Source organism: Bubalus kerabau, chromosome X, assembly GCF_029407905.1.
Source record: "Bubalus kerabau isolate K-KA32 ecotype Philippines breed swamp buffalo chromosome X, PCC_UOA_SB_1v2, whole genome shotgun sequence".
NCBI classification, from domain to species: domain Eukaryota; kingdom Metazoa; phylum Chordata; class Mammalia; order Artiodactyla; family Bovidae; genus Bubalus; species Bubalus kerabau.
Genome location: NC_073647.1, coordinates 62,325,673 through 62,347,000, shown reverse-complemented (window position 1 = coordinate 62,347,000; position 21,328 = coordinate 62,325,673). Strand labels below are relative to the sequence as shown.

The 21,328-nt window shown below is 42.0% G+C and overlaps 1 protein-coding gene across 3 annotated transcripts; it reads right to left on the bottom strand.

The window, feature by feature from the left end:
- Positions 1–424: 424 nt before the first annotated feature.
- BEX5 (brain expressed X-linked 5) lies at positions 425–2,909 on the bottom strand. Of its 3 annotated transcripts, none has more exons than XM_055564558.1 (3): positions 2,782–2,909; positions 1,618–1,684; positions 425–1,068 (listed from the first exon to the last, which is right to left on the bottom strand). In XM_055564558.1, exon 3 carries the CDS (start codon positions 1,037–1,039, stop codon positions 701–703), a length of 339 nt encoding a protein of 112 aa, XP_055420533.1. In that variant the 5' UTR covers positions 1,040–1,068; positions 1,618–1,684; positions 2,782–2,909; the 3' UTR covers positions 425–700. The 3 variants fall into 3 exon arrangements, with proteins under 3 accessions (XP_055420533.1, XP_055420531.1, XP_055420532.1); XM_055564556.1 differs by lacking the exon at positions 2,782–2,909 and adding an exon at positions 2,613–2,768; XM_055564557.1 differs by lacking the exon at positions 2,782–2,909 and adding an exon at positions 1,956–2,129.
- Between the last annotated feature and the right edge of the window lie 18,419 nt (positions 2,910–21,328).

The following is a 21,328-nucleotide window of genomic DNA, read 5'->3' as shown; positions in this document are numbered from 1 at the left end:
AAAGAGGGCATCAGAGGATGAGATGGCTGGATGGCATCACCCGATGCAATGGATATGAACTTAGGCAAACTTCGGGAGATGGTGAAGGACAGGGAGGCTTGGTGTGCTGCAGTCCATGGGGTTGCAAAGAGTCAGACACGACTGGGCAACTGAACAAGGATGATATTAAAGAAACATATCTGTAATGATTAATAGGTTTGTGCTTATAAATAAGAGATCCAGAGATAATATAAGATTTATGTCTTTAAATTGTGTCTCAAATATTTATTGTCTCCATTCCCTTTATAATCTGATTGGTAAGTTCTTTGGTTATTTTTTTTTTGACACATGTATAATTATTTTGGGAAAATAAGAAAAAAACAGCTAATCAAGAAAATAAAAAGACACATTCAGATCTCTCTCTCTCTCTCTCTCTCTATATATATATATATAATGCATGCTTTAAAATGAGATAGTATATCTACTGACTGCTTTTTGAACTGCTTTATTAGCTTTACAATATGTAATAGACATCTTTTCATGCAAGTTCATAAAAGCTCCCCTGCTTTTCTGCAAGTTGACAGAAATTCTTACAAAATCAAAAGTGAAAATGACATCACTAATCTGAAAAATGACAGAACAAAAAAGGTTCAGAGTAAAGGGTACATCAAGAAAATGCAAGTTTGCGCAGCAGGGGGTTTATGATTATTAACCTCAGCATTCAAGGCATAAGGCAAAATTCATCATGATGGTCATGGTGAGGAGGATCTCCAATAAGAATGCGCAGACTATACCTCAGCTGAAGCTCCCTAATTTTCCTCCTTAGCTCTCTCATCTCCTCCATGAACCTCTCCATATCATCAGCATCCCCATCTATGATGTCAATGTTATTGACAAGCCCATTGGGCATATCCTCTCTAAAATCCTGGGCAGGTGGGTCCCAATCCCCTCTAACATTTTCTCTAGGCTTGGGGCCTTCACCACCTCCCATAGGGCAAGCTTCTTCATTCTGCACCGGAGCCTGCTCCTCTTCTCTCCTTTCCTTGGGGTCCTTTTCCATCTTGAGATTTTTTTTCCCGCTTCTTCTTCCTAGGAGATGAAAGGATTGAATGCTTTGTAATAACAAGATTCAGAGCTCTGTGAGCAAATGTTTCACCACCTGAGAGACTTCAGTGTGTCCTCTAAGGGGGCGCCCCAGATCCAAAGAAAAGAAGGTGAAAGTGAAGTCGCTCAGTCGTGTCAGACTCTTTGATACCCCATGGATTGTAGCCTACCAGGCTCCTCCATCCATGGTATTTTCCAGGCAAGAGTACTGGAGTGGGCTGCCATTTCCTTCTCCAGCCCCAGATCCAGCCCTGCCTCAAAGCCCATCATTTTCCCTGAAAATCCTTCTCCCCTCCACTCCTGGCTCCCAGTGGATGGTGGGTAGGACCATGGCGGAAAGACCAGGCCTTAGCCTCTGGAGCTCCCTACAAGTTGTCCAGGTGCACCCAGAGCTTGCCCTTCTACTCCCTTCTTCTGTCACCAGCCACAGGCCCACAGTCTCAGCCAGGTTTCTCCTGCACTTAGTCTGGCAGGGAGGGCTGGAATTCCCCCCATTCTGCACCCCTACAATAGAGTCCCAGGCATCTCCCATACCTGCAGGGATCAGAAGCAGTCTTCTTCTCTCAGCCTTGAAATCTGCTGCACCAACGGACCTAAAGACCTACAGACAGAGATGCGACAATAGCCAGCACTGATCACTCTGATTAAAGGACCAGCGGGAGGGTGGGGCGATAGCTGTCTAGTGAGTTTAGGACTCCGCTAGAAATGTGTTGCTGCCTTCCCTTTCTCCTCTATCCTTTCTCACGGCTTTTATTCCTGCCCTGTGACCCTGTCTTCCAGAAACAGACATTCTAATCAAAGCTGATTATTTCAAAACCTCTTCTTTAGGCCCCTCATCTCCACTGTCTGGTCCTTCCCCGTCATCTAATTACCATTTCTTGAAAGCAAAGGGACAACTTGCAAGGCGGGGGTAATCCGAAGAGCTTGCTGGGTGGCCATGTGATTTATTTATAAATAATTGCAATGTAGGTATCTGCCAGGACCTTTCGGGGACCAGTGGACTTTCTGGAGTTATGCATCAAGATGGACGAAGGGCGAAGAGGTAACGTGGGCATAGCAAACCTGTCCCCGCTGTGGCGTCAGCGCTTTGTCAGGCTTACTCTAGCGTCCGCAGGCAGTGCCCACACTCACACCGACCTGAAGCGACCAGAAACTGTTTCCTGCTCCCGGCCTATGTTCAGAAGTCTGTAGCACACGCAATTGATTGCCTCTTCCATAGAAGGGACATGCTACCCACACCTAATCCCTGTCTCTATCCTCTGCAGCAGCAGCCGGTCCCCTCCCCTACTCCTCCTTCGAGTTCCCATAGCCACCATTTTCAGCTCCAAAATGGAAGGAAGGTGAAGAAATACCGGGAACGGAGGCTTAGACACGCTGCAGAGTCTGCCACCCCCAACCCAGGGTTGCCGGTTGCGCGCCCCTCCGGGCGCGCTGCAGTAATCAGGTCGTTTCCTCGCAGTCTCCTTTCCCAGTCCTTCTCTTCCAGACATTGCCCAATCGCCCAACTCTTAGGAGATACTGTCTCGTACCCATTCTTCAACCCTTGGCGCCTCTTGAATTCCTCCCACCAAGTCCTCCATTTCTTGCACCAAACAAACGTGAGGTCATCGGAGAAGCAGTAGAGAGAATCGAGTCCTGGCCTCGCTCTGGTCTTTACCCTTAGGCCCCCGCTCCCCTCCCCAGTCAGCGCCCTCCAACCTGCCGAGGATCGCGGTCAGCTTCCACGACTTCCTCCTTTGTGGGTACAGTTCGCCCACCTTAAGGCAACAGCGAGTCGGCGCACAGCCGCAAAGGACAACGGACTGCAACTGGAAAGAGAGACCAGTTTAAGCGCAGGCTCTAGGTTTGCGTCACCGTGAGCTCACATCCCGATTTGAGGTTCCTACCTGCGGAGCTAGAGAGGGCTGGGGGCGGGAGCGGGGGCGTGGCCACCTTTAGCCTCATTCCTACTTTCTCCCCAACTATACCACTGGGTACTGCAGATCCATTATTTATTTATTTGTTTGTTTGTTTATCTATTCATTTTCCTATTTAGCATCTTCAACACCAAACAGGTCATAATATTTTGTCTTTTGTATTTGCATTTTTCCTGATTTCTGCTGGAGCTTTTAAAGAATTGTTTCTTCCTCTTCTGTACTATTAAATGTTCACTTCTCTCCCTTCCACTCTGAAGCAAGTAAAACCTAGAATTTCCCCCATCAGTCTTGTTGGTTTTGTCCCAGGCTGGAATCGGGACAGGGTGTGTTGGGGTGGGGGGATGCGAGTCTAGAAAGTCTGGAAAATAGGTAGGAGGTAGTTAAGGCTATGCTTTTTCCAGGGGTCATGTATGGATGTGAGAGTTGGACTGTGAAGAAGGCTGAGTGCCGAAGAATTGATGCTTTTGAACTGTGGTGTTGGGGAAGACTCTTGAGAGTCCCTTGGACGGCAAGGAGATCCAACCAGTCCATTCTGAAGGAGATCAGCCCTGGGATTTCTTTGGAAGGAATGATGCTAAAGCTGAAACTCCAGTACTTTGGCCACCTCATGCGAAGAGTTGACTCATTGGAAAAGACTGTGATGCTGGGAGGGATTGGGAGCAGGAGGAGAAGGGGACGACAGAGGATGAGATGGCTGGATGGCATCACTGACTCGATGGATGTGAATCTGATTGAACTCCTGGAGTTGGTGATGGACAGGGAGGCTTGGCGTGCTGCAATTCATGGGGTCGCAAAGAGTCGGACACGACTGAGTGACTGAACTGAACTGAACTGAACTGACTGAAAGACTGAAAGAGAGGACAGCTCCTCCAAATATGAACACAGAAATGTAAGACTTCATGGAATATGACAAATCAAGGAAATATGACACCACCAAAGGTACACAATAATTTTTCAGTAAGTGAGCCCAAAGAAATGGAGATCTGTGATTTTTCAAATGAAGAATTTAATATAGTTGTTTTTTTTTTTAAGTTCAGTGAGCTACAAGAAAACAAAAACAATGTAATGAAATCAGGAAAACAGTACACAAAAATAAGATTAACAAAGAGATAGAAATCATAATAAAGAACCAAACACAAATACTGGAGCTAAAGATTACATGACTAAAATAAAAACTGCAATAGAGATAATTAAAAACAGACTGGATCAAGCAGAAGAAATAATCTGTGAAATAGAAAAGAGGACCTTTGAAATTATCCTGTCAGAGGATAGAAAAGAATAAAGAAAGAGAAAGAATGAAAAAATGCTTATATGAACTATGGAATATCCTTAAGAGAAACAATATATGTGTTATTGGAGTCCCAGAAGGAGTAGCAAAGTAGAAAGGAACAGAAAGTTTATTTAAAGAAATAATAGCTGAGAACTTCCCAAATCTACAGAGAGATTTAGACACCCAAGTTAATGAAGCTAATGGGTGATCTGAAATTTTCAGTACAAATGATCATCTCCAAGACATATTATAATAAAATTAACTAAAGCAAAACACAAAGACAGAATTTTTAAAACAATAAAAGGAAAAAAATTCCTCATATACAAAGGAACTTCCATAAGGCTATCAGCCAAAATCTTACAGAACAAGGGAGATTGGAATAGTATATTCATTGTGCTAGAAGAAAAGAAACACCAGTCAAGAATACTTCACCAGCAAAATTATCTTTCAGAAATCACAATGAGGTACTTTCCCAAACAAACAAAAGCTAATAGTTTGTCATCACTAGACCAACCTTACAAGAAATGCTGAAAAGAGTTCGTCAAGATGAAATAAATGGACACTAAAAATTAGTAACATTAAAACATATTAAAATATAAAATACACTGATAAGTAAGCATATAGTCAAATTCAGAAAACTCTAATACTGTAATATGCATGCATACATGCTAAGTTGCTTCAGTTGTGTCTGACTCTTTGCAACCCTGTGGCCTGTTGCTCACCAGGCTCCTCTGTCCATGGGATTCTCCAAGAATACTGGAGTGAGTTGCTGTGCCCTTCTCCAGGGGATCTTTCCGACCCAGAGATCAAACCCAGGTTTTTCATGTTGCAGACAGATTCTTTACTCTCTGAGCCAACAGAGAAGTGCTAAGAAAATATATCTTAAATACTCTCACTCATTATTCACAAATTGTAATTATGTGAGGTGATGGAGATGTTACCATCTATGGTGGTAATTATTTCTCAATATAAAGGTATATCAAATCACCATGTTGTAAGCTTTAAACACACACAACATTATATGTCAATTACATCTCAAAAAATCTGGGGAAACAAAGAAACATTTTACATTCACATCTGGACCAGATAACTTATCCATTTATAGATTTTGCCTACCACAAACAAGATCTGAACTGCCAAGACATCTCACAGAACATCATACTGATCCATTATATACATTACATTATACTGATTGGACAGGAAGAGCAATAAGAGGCTGTGGTAAGACATATGTGCTCTAGAGGGTGGGAGATAAATCCTAAGAAGATTTAGAGACTTAGTGCATCATTAACATTTTTAAAGTTACAGTAGTCAAGAGAATGTCAGGGCACTTCCTCCAGAGTAAAACACATGTTGCTGCACCTTACATCCCCTCCAACAAATAAGGAAGCATAGCACTTGGGAAGGATCTTCGGGTTTGGGAAGCAACACTTAGGAATACTGCTCTGGCCCATATCTTAGGTGACATATCTTAGGCTTCCAGTTTTCAGTGGGGTATTCTATGCAGGAAGGGTCTCTGTAATAGATCCAGACCATACTGCCATCAGCTTTGTTTCTTGAGTCACATGATTCAGTAGTCTCTGTGCATTGAGTAGAAAAAGAGGCAACATGGACCTTATGGGAAGTCTCAGGATTCTAGAGTAAAGCCGTGTCATCCACAGATGATAATTACACACCTTTTGAGAGAGACCTCCTAGTTTGGTACCAGGATCTGGTAGACAGAGAATGCTTGACCATGGAGTACCAAATGACCATATATATGGAACTACTCATTAGTGTGGATTCTTTCAGAACCCACAGAATTCTTTCAGGCCATTATAAGTTGGAAACAGAACATCTGAATTAGATCCAAAGAAGACGAAGGCACAGGGTAGGTACATGAGCAGGTAGCCTAGATTCCCATGTTGCCCACCACAATTGCACCAGTGTCTCTCTCCTGGCTTGTACCTTTAGCTGTATGGTTGGTGACAGGAGTGGGGTGGGGTGGGGAGAATGTGTTCCCATATAACCTGCTGAAGGAGAGGGAAGAATAGCTCAAGGTTGGTTTATAGGTGGATCTGCTTGGTATGTGGATGCATTTGAGCCACATTTAAGGGTGGTCTTGAAAAGTAGCAAGGATGGAAGATCTTCCCAATGGATAGGGCTACACATAGTGCACCTGATCGTTCACTTTGTACGAAAGGACCAGTGGCTCAAGGTGAGAGTATACATGGATTTATGGGTAGTGACCAATGATCTGGCCATCTGGTCAGGAGCATGTAAAGAAAAGATCATAGAAAAGGTAGTCTGGAGTAGAGGCATGTGAGTGGACATATAGGGGTGTTCATGAAATAAGAAGATTTTGGTATCAATCCTACTTTAATGGCTATTTGAAACCATCCATCATAAAAGAGTAACCATACAGCTAAGTAGACAAAATGACTCAGGTAATTGATATTGGCTTTCCAGATGGCACAGTGGTAAAGAATCTGCCTGCCAATCCAGGAGATGCAAGAGATGCAGGTTCAATCCCTGGGTCAGGAAGATCCCCTGGAGCAGGAAATGCAACTCACTCCAGTATTATTGTCTGAAAAACTCCATGAACATAGGAGCCTGGCAGGCTAGAGTCCATGGGTTGCAAAGAGTCAGACACGATTGAGCACACACATAACTAATTGACCTTAACCAGAATGCATCTTGACTACCTCAGGACTGACCTAATGGGCATTTCAAAGGAGTGGCCATGGTGGTAGAAATGGAGACTATATATGGGCCCAATAGCATAAAACTCTATATACCAAGACATTCTAACTGCTTCCTACTATGAATATCCAACCTATGGCAACAGAGGCTAAGGCTGCTTCCCAAATATATCATTATTTTCGAGGAGACCAAGAGGTCACTTAATGGAAAGTTGAGTACATTGGACCCTTTCTATCTTGGAAGGGTCAGAGGTTCATGCTGACAGGGTATAAGTTTTTGTTTTCTGCTTGCACAGCCTCAGTAAGCACCACTAAACGGGGGCTTTTTGAGTGCCTGATCCATGGTCATAGAATCCCATATAATCCCACCTAGTATAACATCTGCACATTGTAGCCACTTCACAGTAAAGGATGTGAAGAAATGGGTCCATGACAAAGGGATCTATTAGTCATATCACATGCTGCACTATCCAGAAGAAGTTGACCACATAGAATACATTTAAAGGCACAGCTAAAGTACCAAAGGCAACACTGAAAAAAACAGGTATTCTCTAGAACAGTATATAGACCATAGTATTGGGCTTTGGCCTTAATTTGAAGAATTGGATCTGGAATCAAGGTCACTATTAGTGGCTCTAGCTAATGCATTCCTCACCTTTTAGCAACATATCAAAGTGGACCATATTAATAAAGATAGATTGAAGAAAATAAAATTAGGCATACAACTCAGTTTTATATTTTATGTTTTGTCTCAGTGCAGTTTCCAGACAGAAAGGTCATCAACTTCAGTGCTGGTGCCCAGCTCACCTCATTCACTTTGTGAAACCATGTAGAGACCTCATCTTGCCCTTTCTAGGTTCTTCTCTGATGCAGCTGAAAACATGTTATATAGGAATTACTGGACTGCATTTACTGATTCATTTGCACACCAAATATTGGTGGGGCATCTAATATGTGGAATGGATCACACAATCTCCTGTTCCAAGCATTTATTGAGCACATATCAATACAACATGGTAGGCCCTGTGCTAGGTACTAGGAAGGCAGAGAAAGGCTTTGCTCTAAAAGAGTTTATGACTGATCATAACCTTTAGTTAGGCGTGAGGGTGAGTTCCAGAAAAGCATCTATTTCTGCTTTATTGACTATGCCAAAGCCTTTGACTGTGTGGATCACAATAAACTGTGGAAAATTCTGCAAGAGATCGGAATACCAGACCACCTGATCTGCCTCTTGAGAAATTTGTATGCAGGTCAGAAAGCAACAGTTAGAACTGGACATGAAAAAACAGACTGGTTCCAAATAGGAAAAGGAGTTCATCAAGGCTGTATATTGTCACCCTGCTTATTTAACTTCTATGCAGAGTACATCATGAGAAACGCTGGACTGGAAGAAACACAAGCTGGAATCAAGATTGCTGGGAGAAATATCAATAACCTCAGATATGCAGATGACACCACCCTTATGGCAGAAAGTGAAGGGGAACTCAAAAGCCTCTTGATGAAAGTGAAAGTGGAGAGTGAAAAAGTTGGCTTAAAGCTCAACATTCAGAAAACGAAGATCATGGCATCCGGTCCCACCACTTCCTGGGAAATAGATGGGGAAACAGTGGAAACAGTGTCAGACTTTATTTTTCTGGGCTGCAAAATCACTACAGATGGTGACTGCAGCCATGAAATTAAAAGACGCTTACTCCTTGGAAGGAAAGTTATGACCAACCTAGATAGCATATTCAAAAGCAGAGACATTACTTTGCCAACAAAGGTTCGTCTAGTCAAGGCTATGGTTTTTCCTGTGGTCATGTATGGTTGTGAGAGTTGGACTGTGAAGAAGGCTGAGTGCGGAAGAATTGATGCTTTTGAACTGTGGTGTTGGAGAAGACTCTTGAGAGTCCCTTGGACTGCAAGGAGATCCAACCAGTCCGTTCTGAAGGAGATCAGCCCTGGGATTTCTTTGGAAGGAATGATGCTAAAGCTGAAACTCCAGTACTTTGGCCACCTCATGTGAAGAGTTGACTCATTGGAAAAGACTCTGATGCTGGGAGGGATTGGGGGCAGGAGGAGAAGGGGACGACAGAGGATGAGATGGCTGGATGGCATCACTGACTCGATGGATATGAGATTGAGTGAACTCTGGGAGTTGGTGATGGACAGGGAGGCCTAGCGTGATGCGATTAATGGGGTCGCAAAGAGTCGGACACAACTGAGCAACTGATCTGATCTGATCTGATACTTGTGTGGTGACGCTCAAAAGGAACATATTGGTTTTATGTCTGTACTGGTCTTATTGTGCTCAAGAATATACTTAGGGTCATGCACAGGCACTCAGGAGACAAATGCTTCCCCCAGAAGTTTGAGCCTAGGAAGCATTCCAGAAGGTTACTCTGATTGCACCCTGGGTGGCATCAGAGGCAAGCAAGGTTTTACTGGTGAGGAACTGGACACTAGTCTGGGATGCTATCAGGTCTACCCCTGGTGCATCTCCACCCCACCTTGGTGGTAGAACCAGGAAGGACAAGTATGGCACCTGTGTCAGTAAGGGACAGACTAAATCTGACCAGGGAAGGAAAGCTTCAGTGTAAAGTCTATCTACACCCTCATCTAGAACAGGGAGGGACATCTCCAGTAGAAAGATGGTCGCTTTTTTTCTCTCTTACAGATGGGAGCTAACAATTCCAGCCTCACTTCTTTGAACTGTATCCTGAAAAACTGGGATAGATTTGATCCCCAGAGCTTAAAGAAGACATGCCTGATCTTCCTATGTGATACTGCATGGCCATGATATCCACTGGAGGATGGCAAACCGTGGCCGGTTGAAAGGTCTCTTAATTATAATACTGTTTTACAATTAGACCAGTTCTGTATAAAACAAGGGAAATGGGTAGAAGTAGCATATGTGTTGCCCTTTATTTTTCTGCGAGACATGCCAGACTTATGTCCTAAGGGTATAGATTTGGGTATGAAACCTTCAGCTCCCTCCTGTCCTCCTACTTTGCCCCTGTACCCAGGGCTCCAAACTGACAAAACTGAAAGTCAGGGAACACCCCCCACCCCAAAGGGTTGCCTTGGTCTCAGAAGAAACTCAAACTGAGATTCAAATTGCCCAAGTAGAGGTCCAAACAACCCCTGTCTCAGTACTACCTGAGACTACTCTGGTTTCAATAGAAACTCAGACAATTGAAGTAAGAGAAGCTCAGACCAAAGAAAAACAAAAACAAAAACAAAACTAAGGGTGAAATACAGGATAAGATTGAGGACCGGCGACAAAGAGATAAAGAAAAACAGGTTTCTCCAATCTATCCCTGGGATCATATGCGCCAAGCAGCTAGAGAGGCTGAAGAACAGCCATACAAGCTGTTGACTCTTCATGAAGCACCCACCAGGAGAAATAATCAATCTGTGTGAGTTAATAAGCCCTTTTCTTATCAAGAAATACAAAGAGTCAATGAGGATCTAGGAGATTATTTAGAGGACCCAGAAAAATATATTAGAGCTTTTAAAGGTGTTACTCTGCTTTATGACATTACTTGGAAAGATGTGATGTATATCTTGAGACAAATGCTAACTCGTGACTCAAAAACTCGAGTTTTGGGGAAAGCGGTTGCCTATGGAGATGAATGGCTTGGTAATGAATCAGTAGGGAAGAGGGAAGACAAGATAGCCACCCTCCCCACTGGGAATCAGGTGGTCCCAACTATAGAACCAGATTGGGACTATAACATAGCTAAAGGAAGATGGGATCAGAGTCACTTTGTCAGACGTGTTCTTGAAGGATGCAGGCAAGCGTGTGCTAAGCCTTTAAACTATGGCAATTGGCAAACATAGAACAGGAGGAGAAGGAAGCTCCTGGTAAGTTCCTAGATAGACTGAGAGAAGCCCTTCACAGATTCACTGAGACTGATCCTGAAAGTGAAGAGGGAAGAGTAATCTCAAGAGAGAGATTTCTCACTTGGCTAGAGATATCTGCTATCTCAGTCAGCTCCAGATATATGCCATAACCTATTAAAACAGGCGTATAAGCTATTAAAACAGGCGTATGGGACCAAATCAGTCTTTAGATAATCTGTTGCAACTAGCTCAGACAGTCTGTTATGGTAGGGAATATGAGGAAAAAGAAAGGCAGAGAAAGACAAAGGAACAGGTGGAAGCCCTTGTAGTGGCTGTCAGAACTATTCTTAAACAGCCTGAGAAAAATGCCCAGAGGGACCCAGGTGAAAAGGGATGGGCTTGCTATTATTGTGGAAAGGAGGGGCACCGCCAGCAGGATTGCCCTCAGGCGTCTAAGCTGCCCCCAGCTCCATGTCCAGTCTGCAAGGGACCACAGTGAAGGAGAGACTGACCCCAGAGGCGTTAGGTTTCAGGGGTCAGACTCTCAAGACAATCAGGACTGAAGGTGCCTGGCAGTCCCCACTCAAGCTCCCATCTTAATTACATCTGAGGAACCCCAGGTATTAATAACTGTGAGGGACCAATCTGCCAATTTCCTTTTAGACACTGGGGCAACTTACTCTGTGCTTACTGAAGCCCCTGGCCCACTTTCTCCCCTATCCACTTCCATAAAGGGACTGTCTGGATGAGCCAAATGTTATTATTTCAGTCATCCTTTAAGCTACAACTGGGACTCTGTGCTATTTTCACATGAATTTCTGATCGTGCCAGAGTCTCCCTCACCTCTTTTGGGGATGGATATACTAAGCAAGGTCCATGCCTCTGTTTTCATGAATATGGGGCCCTCCCTTTCTCTCTCTTTAATTGACTAAAATGGAAATCCTATAGTGTGGGCTAGTGAAAAATCTGTGGATGGAGCACAAAATGCTATTCCTGTAGTTGTCAAGCTCAAAGACCCACATTTATTGCCACATAAAAAGCAGTATCCACTGAAACCTGAGGTTAAGGAAGGGTTGAAACCCATCATTGAGAATTTAAAGGAGCAGGGGTTATTAATTCCCTGTAACAGTCCATGCAACACTCTTATTTTGGGTATAGAGAATCAAGTGATAAATGGAGACTAGTTCAAGATTTATAAATAATAAATGAGGCTGTAGTTCCTTTATACCCCATGAAGCCTAATCCTTATACTCTATTGTCTGAAATTCCTGAATGAGCCAAATATTTTTCAGTCATTGATTTGAAGTTTGCTTTCTGATTTAAACCTGTATTAAATCATCCTCTACCTATGAATTTAAGACAATTGAGAGGATTTTTTGGAATCACAGGCTACTGACACATTTGGATTCCGGGTTATGGGAAACTTGCCTGGCCTTTATATAGACTTATAACTAAGACTCAGCAGGCCCAAACTGACAAGCTGGTTTGGTCTCCAGATACTCAAATGGTTTTAAGGCTCTTCAAACTGCTCTAGAGTTAAGCAACGTTCAGCGAGTAAATATCTACACTAATTCTAAGTATGCTTATTTGACTTTACATGTTCATGCTGCAATATGGAAAGAAAGACAGTTTAAAACAGCAACAGGAGAACCTATTAAGCATTTCAGAGACATTGAGAGACTTTTAACTGCTATATATTGTCCTAAAGAAGTAGCTGTTATGCCTTGCAAAGGGCACAGCAAGGACGGGAGTAAAGTAGCCAAAGGCAATCAACTGGCTGACTGTTAAGCCAGAAAAGCAGCACTTTACGAAACCCCTTCACAGCAGACACCTTTGATCTGGACATGTCCTGTGGAACAGGAAAAAACATAATATACTGAGGAAGAATTAGAAAGATATGAGAAAAGAGAAGCAAAGATTAATGATAAAGGATGGTTACAGTCTGAAGATGGACAATTAATAATTCCTGAAAATGCTCAATGGAAAGTTTTCCTAAAGCCTTGGAATTAACTAATTATGTAACTCGGCTCTCAGCTTTTCAACAGGCATTAACAGACCTCTGAGAGATGACTCCTGACCCAGCCTCTGAGTCAAGCAAGCCTCTATTTGAGCCAGGAGCTGAGGTCCTGATAAAAACATTGGGATCTGGGGGCCAATCCCTTGAGCCCCTCTGGGAAGGCCCTTATCAGGTTATTCTTTCTTCTCCCACAGCTGTCAAAGTGCCAGGAATTGATTCGTGAGTGTGTCACACTCAAGTTGAGGTGACACCCTGACCAGAACTAAGTGACGTCATTTTATGTCTTTCTATGCTCCGACTTTGTACTTTTCAGATGGGCCTGATAATCTATGTGAGCCTGCTTCTGCTGACCCCAAAAATCCTGAGTCTGCAGTTTGATCCTCAAGACAATGCCTTCCTGTCCTGGGCTCACTCCTATGCTGCATTCTACAATCAGTCTAACTGCTGGGTCTGTGGAGCATTCCCCTCTTCATCAGTGGAAGCGCTTCCCATGGTGGGCATCTCCACTTCAAGGAAAGGACTTTCTCAAGTCTGTGACTACCTTTGATAACAACAATCATATGTGATGACTGTTATTAATCTGATGACATCTAACAATCCTAAAATGGACTGTTGCAACACTTTGCACCTTAACTATGGAGATAATGTGACTTTTAACTTTGCTGATTGTTCTGTTTTTGCTGTTTGCTCCCTGCATCTGTAACTGTGTAACTGGATTTGTTTCTAGCTGCATGAAGGATTTTAAGTTACAAATGGTTGCTCAAACTCCTGAGACTGTGGCAGCTTCCTCCAACTACTACTTGGGGTCCCTGGATCAGAGACCCTCAATATGAGGGTTAGGAGAATATGTTGCCTCCCCATTTTAGGGACAATGCCCCTTATCAGCTCGGAAGCAGTTACAGAACAAGAACAATGCCCCTTTCGCTGGGCAACATAATTCTCCTAAAAGAAAAAGGGTAACAGTCAGGAAGGCCAGAGGTCTCCAAATGGAGGAAATAGGCTGCAAGTATCAGATATTTTTTCTCTCTCTCTTAAGCGGCAGGAGGAAACAAACAACTGTTAGTTTTTTTCCCCCCTTCTCTATACAAATTTAAAAAGAGGTTTCTTTTAAAATTCTGTTTTGCCATGATGACACCTGGCTCCACCTGAACTTAACTTTTCTCAAACCTTAAGCTAACCAATGCGTTATTTTTTTCCCTTTTTTTTCTTTTTTAAAGTATTTTATTTTATTTTTAACTTTACAATATTGTATTGGTTTTGCCATATATCAACATGAATCCACCATAGGTATAAAATATTTGTCTTAAGCTATGTTAATGAACTATGTATTTACCCTAGACTCTGTTTTCAAGTCGGTTCCCCTTAAAACTCAAAACCAACTTGACAAACCAGTATGTTTTACTCATGCAAATGTTCTCTTAAGCTATGTTAATGAGACTATATTTGCTTGGAAACCTGCCTTTCTTCAAGATTCAAGTCAATCATTTTATGGCCCTGGACAACTCACCTTGTGCCAATGTTATCTCAAAATGTATGTTATGGGTGAGGGTACCAGTCTCTGAGTTTTGAGACATTTCTTTTCTCTAATTAGCAGACTTCTAGTAGCTATATAACATCCGGCTAAAGACTAGCAGAGGGGCACTCTTTCTACCCTCTTCTGATGTCTATGTCAGAAGCTTTCTCTATCTCTTTTATACTTTAATAAAACTTTATTACACAAAAGCTCTGGGTGATCAAGCCTTGTCACTGGCCCTGGATTGAGTTCCTCTCCTCTGGAGGCCAAGAATCCTGGCATCTTTGGTGGTTCAGCAACAACGTTTCAAAAGCAGAAAATATTAAGAAGAGGTGGCAAGAATGCACAGAAGAACTATACAAAAATAGCTTGATGGCCTGGATAACTACTATGGAGTGATCACTCACCTAGAGCCATACATCCTGGAGTGTGAAGTCACGTGGACCTTAGTGTTGGGGGAGTGTGTAATTTCCTCAGTTCTGTCTTCCTGCAGCAAAAATTTGAAGCAATGGACTAATCGGTGTTACAGCTCCGTTTTATTAGGAAAAGCAAAGGATAGTATACACTTGAGGAGTGAGGGTGGGTCGACCCAGAAGACAAGAGAAGAGAGGCCTCAATCCTTCTAGTCTTCCTCCTTTTATACATTTGTTTCCTCCCTCCTGAGCCTGCCCTATGTAAATTGGGCTATCCAGAAAGGCTGTTTGTTTTACCTGAGGTCCTCACTCCAGTCCTGGGACCTTCCTTTGTTCTATTTTCATGAGCTTTTCCCTTCTCTGTCTTTTAGCCACTGCCATTTTGGACTCCTTTTTCCTATTCTAACTACCTAACATTCCCCCCCCCCCCAAGAGATGGGAGGACCAATTCTTTGGGAATAGGGGCATCAAGGTATCTCTGACTACTTCCTGCTGAACTGGGACAGTGAGGGGCATTGGGCCTCCCCCTTTTGCTAGTCTCAAGCCTCAGAGTCCCTTATAGCGGTGTCGATGTAAGAGTGAGTGATATTTTCCATGGTCGGCTATAGTTGTATATATCCTTGTTGAACTGGCAGTACATGTTGTAGCTTGTTGATCTGGGCAGGAACAAAACGGGTTAGATAATTGATAATACATGGAGCAATCATAAGCAGCATCAATATGGTGATAACAGGGATTAGTAGGGGCATTAGCCAACTCCAAACTCCCCCTCACCAGGAGAAGGATCCCCCAAAGAGAGACTGTAGCCACCCCAAGAACTCTCCAGCTCATTCTTTGAGATCCTGTAGGATCTGAATGTTTTTATTGAGGACTTCAAGACTTTCTTTAACTTACCTGGAGGTACTTACCTGGAAACAACACGTCTCATTTAAGATGGGTCAAGTCCCTCCTTGTTCAGGGATCAGAAGATCTATTTCCCGTCTATTTTGGAGTACAACCCCTGCCAAACTGTGTTGGTTCTTTAGAGCTATCCTGAGAAATCTTATCCCCAGAAACTTAATTTTGGGGGTGTTCATTAGAATGGCACTCATTTGTAGTCCTGAATAGGTATCTGAGATCTCCCAGAGGCTCACACATGTATTATGTGTCCTCTTCTGTTTTCTTCCACAGTTTCACACATGAGTAGTGAATCCAGGAGTTGTGTCCTGGTATCTTGACTGCTATGGAAGTAGAAAGTATTACAGGGTAGGGGCCCTTCCATGTGGGCTGAAGTTGAGCCTTTGGGGATCCATCTTTCCAGACTTTAATTAGGATTTGAGTCCCTGGAGCATATAGTGGTGACTCTTTAGAATCTTTTGAGCCTTGATTGACACCCCACAAGTGTATATATCCTGTTGGAATTGTCCAATGGCCATGGTATAAGGACAGACGGACTGAGCCTCTGGATCAAGGAAGAGGTCATTGACATAAACAAAAGGTCTCCCATATAACATTTCATAAGGACTAAGACCAACCTGTTCCTTAGGGGAAATACGGGTGTGGAGGAGAGCTATTGGTAAAGTCTCCTTCCATCCCAGGGAGGTCTCCTGGGTTATCTTTTTTATTGCTGATTTTAAGAATTGGTTGGCTCTTTCTAGTTTTCCGGAAGACTCCAGGCACAATGGAGACAATAAGTAATGCCCAATGCTTTAGAGACCCCTTGGGTGACCTTAGAAATAAATGATGTCCCATTGTCACTCTGTAATGACCCGGGCAGACCAAATCTTGGAATGATCTCATGGAGCAGTTTTCTTTACCACCTCCTCAGCCTTCTCAGTCCAGGTGGGAAAGCCTTCAATCCATCCTGGGAATGTATCTGTCATGACTAATAGGTATTTATACCCTTGAGAAACTGGCATCTGGGTGAAGTCCATCTGCCAGTCCTCTCCTGGGTAAGTCCCACATCAATGGATGGGCTGGGCCAGCTGGGGTCTTCAAGCTCCTTGGGGGTTGTTTAATTGGCAAATGGGACAATAGGAAACCACTTGCCTTATAGTCATTTGGAGGTCTGTTCCTCTGAAGGACCTTTCTAGTAATCTTTGGAGGGCCTTCTCCCCTAAATGAGTGGTGGCATGTAAGGAGTTAACCAACTTCCATTGGAGGTTCTCAGGCAGAAAAAGGGCTCCCTCCTTTTGGAACCACCCTATATGATCTTCTTGAAAGCCCTCACTCTTAGCTTTAAGAGTCTCACCTTCAGTATATGAAGGTGTTTCTGGCAAATTAGTCTTTGGAACTAAGGTGGCAACCCCTATTAGGTCATTGTTCTGTAATGCTGCTCTCTTAGCTGCCTGATTGGCTGTTTGGTTCCCTCGTGCCACTTCTCTGCTCCCTTTTTGGTGTCCTTTACAGTGGGAGACTGAAACCTCAGCAGGCAGATGGACTTCCTCCAAGAACCTAAGGTTTTGATCACAATATTTGATTGGGAACCCTCGGGTGGTCAAGTGGCCTCTTTCTTTCCAAATAATAACATGTGCATGTAGCACCAGAAAGGCATACTTGGAGTCAGCATAAATGGCTACTCTTTTTCTTTTTCCCAGCTCTAAAGCTCGAATCAAGGCTATGAGTTCAGCTAATTGGACTGAAGTAACTGGTGGCAAAGTTTTAGCCTGTATGGTCTCAAAATGGGAGACTACTGCATATCTGGCACTTCTTTTTCCATCCAGGACAAAGCTGCTTTCATCAGTGTACCAGATTTCCTCAGGATTGGTCAGAGGATCTTCTGACAATCCCTATTGGGATTTTGACCAGTGGTCCAAAGTTTCTAGGCAAGACTGAAAGGGGAGAGAGCTCTCGGAGGTAGGCAGGAGGGTGGCAGGATTAAGAACCTCACGAGGGGCTAAGTCAGGCCTGGATTTTCCATCATCACTACTTGATATCTGAGGATTCTTTGATCAGACATCCATAAATGGCCTCTCCCATTCAGGAGTTGTTTCACTTGGTGGCTGGTAAAAATAGTTTGCCCCCAAGAGAGAGTTTTAAAGCACCCTCTATTAGGACTGCAGTAGCTGCAAGATTTCAAAGCCAGGGATAGATCTCTTCCCAATAAGGGAGTAGGATACTCAGGGACCACCAAAAACTGGTGGGAAAATATTTGTCTATTCCTGCAACAAAGAAGTGCTCAGGTGAATCTTTTTGTTAATTGTTTTTCCTGTAGCACCCAAAATGGTACAGGTTTAGGGGGAGAAGGCTCTGGATCAGGAGGTTAGGACAGTGTAGGTAGCCCCCGTGTCAATCAAGAAATTCTCAGATCTACCTGCCACATCCAGCTGCACCCTTGGCTCTATCCCCATGATGGTTATCTGTGACAGGTGCGCTGACTGGAGCAGGCAGCTTTAGTCCTGTTGAACCATCGTGAAGGAAGGCTTGGCACTTGACCTTGAGGCCACTAGAAAAAGAAAAACAAACCCACCCACCCCCACAAAGTTAGTAGAAGGAAATAAATCATAAAGATCAGAGCAGAAATAAATGAAAAATAAATATGGACAATAGCAAAGATCAATAAAACTAAAAGCTGGTTCTTTGAGAAGAAAAACGAAATTAACAAGAACAAAACAGACAAGCCAGCCTCATCAAGAAAAAGGAGAAGACTCAGATCAATAAATTTAGAAACAAAAAAGTAGATGTAGCCACAGATAACACAGAAATACAAAGGACCATAAGAAACTAATACAAGCAACTATAAGCCAATAAAATGGACAGCCTGGAAGAAATGGACAAATTCTTAGAAAAGTATAACCTTCTAAAACTAACCAGGAAGAATTGGAAAACATGAATGGACCAATCACAAGCACAAAAATCGAAATTGTAATAAAAAATCTTTCAAGAGACAAAAGCCCAGGGCCAGATGGCTTCACAGGCAAATTCTACCAAAAGTTTAGGAAACACCTAACACCTGCTCAAACTCTTCTAGAAAATTGCAGAAGCAAGAAAACTACCAAACTCATTCTACAAGGCCGCCATCACCCTGATACCAAAACTGGACAAAGATTCCACAAAAAAAAGAAAATTACAGGCCAATATCACTGATGAACATAGATGCTAAAATCCTCAGCAATATTATAGCAAGCAAAATCCAAGAATACATTAAAAAGATCACCATGACCAAGTGGGCTTTATCCCAGGGATGCAAAGATTCTTCAGTATATGCAAATCAATCACTGTGATACACCATATTTATAAGCAAACTAAAAGATAAAAACCATATGATCATCTCAATAGATTCAAAGAAAGCTTTAGACAAAATTAAACACCCATTTATGATAAAAACTCTCCAGAAAGTAGGCATGGAAGAAAAATACTTCAACATAATAAAAGCTATATATGACAAACCCACAGCAAATATTATTCCCAGTGATGGAAAATTGAAAGCATTTACTCTAAGATCAGGAACAAGACAAGGGTGCCCACTGTTGGCACTAGCATTTAACATAGTTTTGGAAGTCCTAGCCACAGCAATCAGAGAAGAAGAAGAAATAAAAGGAATTCAGATTGGAAAAGAAGAAATAGAGTACTCACTGTTTGCAAATGACATAGTACTATAGATAGAAAATGCAAAAGACACCACCAGAAAATTACTAGAGCTAATCAATGAATATAGTAAAGGCACAGGATAAAAAATTAATACACACAAATCCTTTGCATTCCTATACACTGACAATGAAAAAGTGAGAAATAAAAATCAAAGAAATAATCCTATTCACCATTGCAAAAAAAAAAGAATAAAATACCTAGGAATAAACCTACCTAAAGAGATAAAAGACCTATATACAAAAGACACTGATGAAAAAATCAAAGACAAAACAAACAGATGGAAAGATACACCATGTTCTTGGATGGGAAGAATCAATATTGTGAGAATCATGACTCTCCTCAATGCAATCTACAGATTCAAAGCAATCTCTATCAAACTACCAATGGTATTTTTCACAGAACTAGAGCAAATAATTTCACAATTTGTATGGAATCACAAAAGACTCTGAATATCCAAAACAATCTTGAGAAAGAAGAATGGAGCTGATGAATCAACTTTCTAGACTTCAGACTATACTACAGAGCTACAGTCATCAAGACAGCATGGTAATGGCACAAAAAGAGAAACTGAGACCAATGGAAAAAGATAGAGGCCCAGAGATAAAGCCAAGCACCTATGGGCATCTTACCTTTGACAAAGGAGGCAAGAATATACGATGGAGATAAGACAGCCTCTTCAATAAGTGGTGCATACCAATGAAAGCATATGCAAAATGGTAGGCTCACATATAAAGAAAACAAAATTTTGGTTACAAATGGGTGAGGGAAAGTAGGTGGGACAGATTAGGGATATGGAATTAAGAGATACAACTACTAAGTATAAAATAGGCAAGCAACAATCATATACTCTATAGCACAATGAATTATAGGCATCATTGTATAATAACTAATAGTGGGGTATAACTTGGAAAAATACTGAATCACTGCCATACACTGAAGACTAATATAATATTGTAAATCAACTATTGCTGTTGCTGTTTAGTTGCTAAATCATGTCTAGTCTTTATGACCCTATGTATTAATCCTTTACTACCAGGCTCCTCTGTCCATGGGATTTCCCAGGCAAAGATACTGGAGTGATTTGCCATTTCCCTCTCCAAGGCATCTTCCTGACCCAGGGACTGAACCCACATCCTCTTCACTGGCAAGCAGATTCTTTACTGCTGGGCCACCAGGGAAGCCCGAATCAACTATACTTGAATTAAAAGAAAAAACATGAAAATTATTTAATAAATTGTTCATCCTGCTTCTATATTGAAATAATACTCTATTTCAAAGACTTACCAAAAAATCCTAATTAATTAACCTTGGTGGTTACCACCTTGCCTACATGAAACATCTTTAGTTATACCACTCAGATTTAAGATATTAATAATAGCAGCTTCAATTTGATTGTATGCAAAAACTCCATATTTTTACTTCTTCCCACCTCATTTTGTGTTACTGATGTCCTAGTTTACATCTTTTGACATTGTGAGCACTAACAAATTATTGTAACTCTATTTTTAATACTTTTCTCTTTTCACTTTTATACCAAAGTTTAAAGTGTTCTGTATTTGACTATTTGCTTTACTTTTACCTGTGAGTTACATGCTTTCCTAAGCTTTTATGTTGTTAATTGGTGTCTTTTCGTTTCCTCTTAAAGAGCTCTTCATTTTGTGTGAGGCACGTCTAGTGGTGAAAAACTCCCTCAGCTTTGGTTTCTCTGGGAATGTCATTATCTTTCATTTGTGAAGAAAAACTTTTCTGAATAGAGTATTCTTGGTTGTCAGTTGTTTTCTTTCAGCACTTTAAATATACCATCCCACTCTCTCCAGGATTGCAAGGTTTATTTTGAGAATCTCCTGATAGCCTTATGCTGTTCGTTTTTATGTGACAAGTCACATTTCTCTCACAAACTTAAAATTTCTCTCCTTGAAAGGGGACCATCTTACAGTATCAGTGCTAATGTAACTTGATACTGCCACTATGGAGAACAGTATGAAGGTTCCTTAAAAAATCTAAACAGAGAATTATCATATGACCCAGCATTCTCACTCCT

Excerpts from the sequence above, each read along its gene's own strand:
- BEX5 (XM_055564556.1), bottom strand. The coding sequence starts at position 2,663 with ATGGAGGACTTGGTGGGAGGAATTCAAGAGGCGCCAAGGGTTGAAGAA. Across the intron at positions 1,685-2,612 it reads CGCCAAGGGTTGAAGAATGG|GTCTTTAGGTCCGTTGGTGC; the intron begins GTACGAGACAGT and ends CTCTGTCTGTAG. Across the intron at positions 1,069-1,617 it reads ACTGCTTCTGATCCCTGCAG|GAAGAAGAAGCGGGAAAAAA; the intron begins GTATGGGAGATG and ends TTCATCTCCTAG.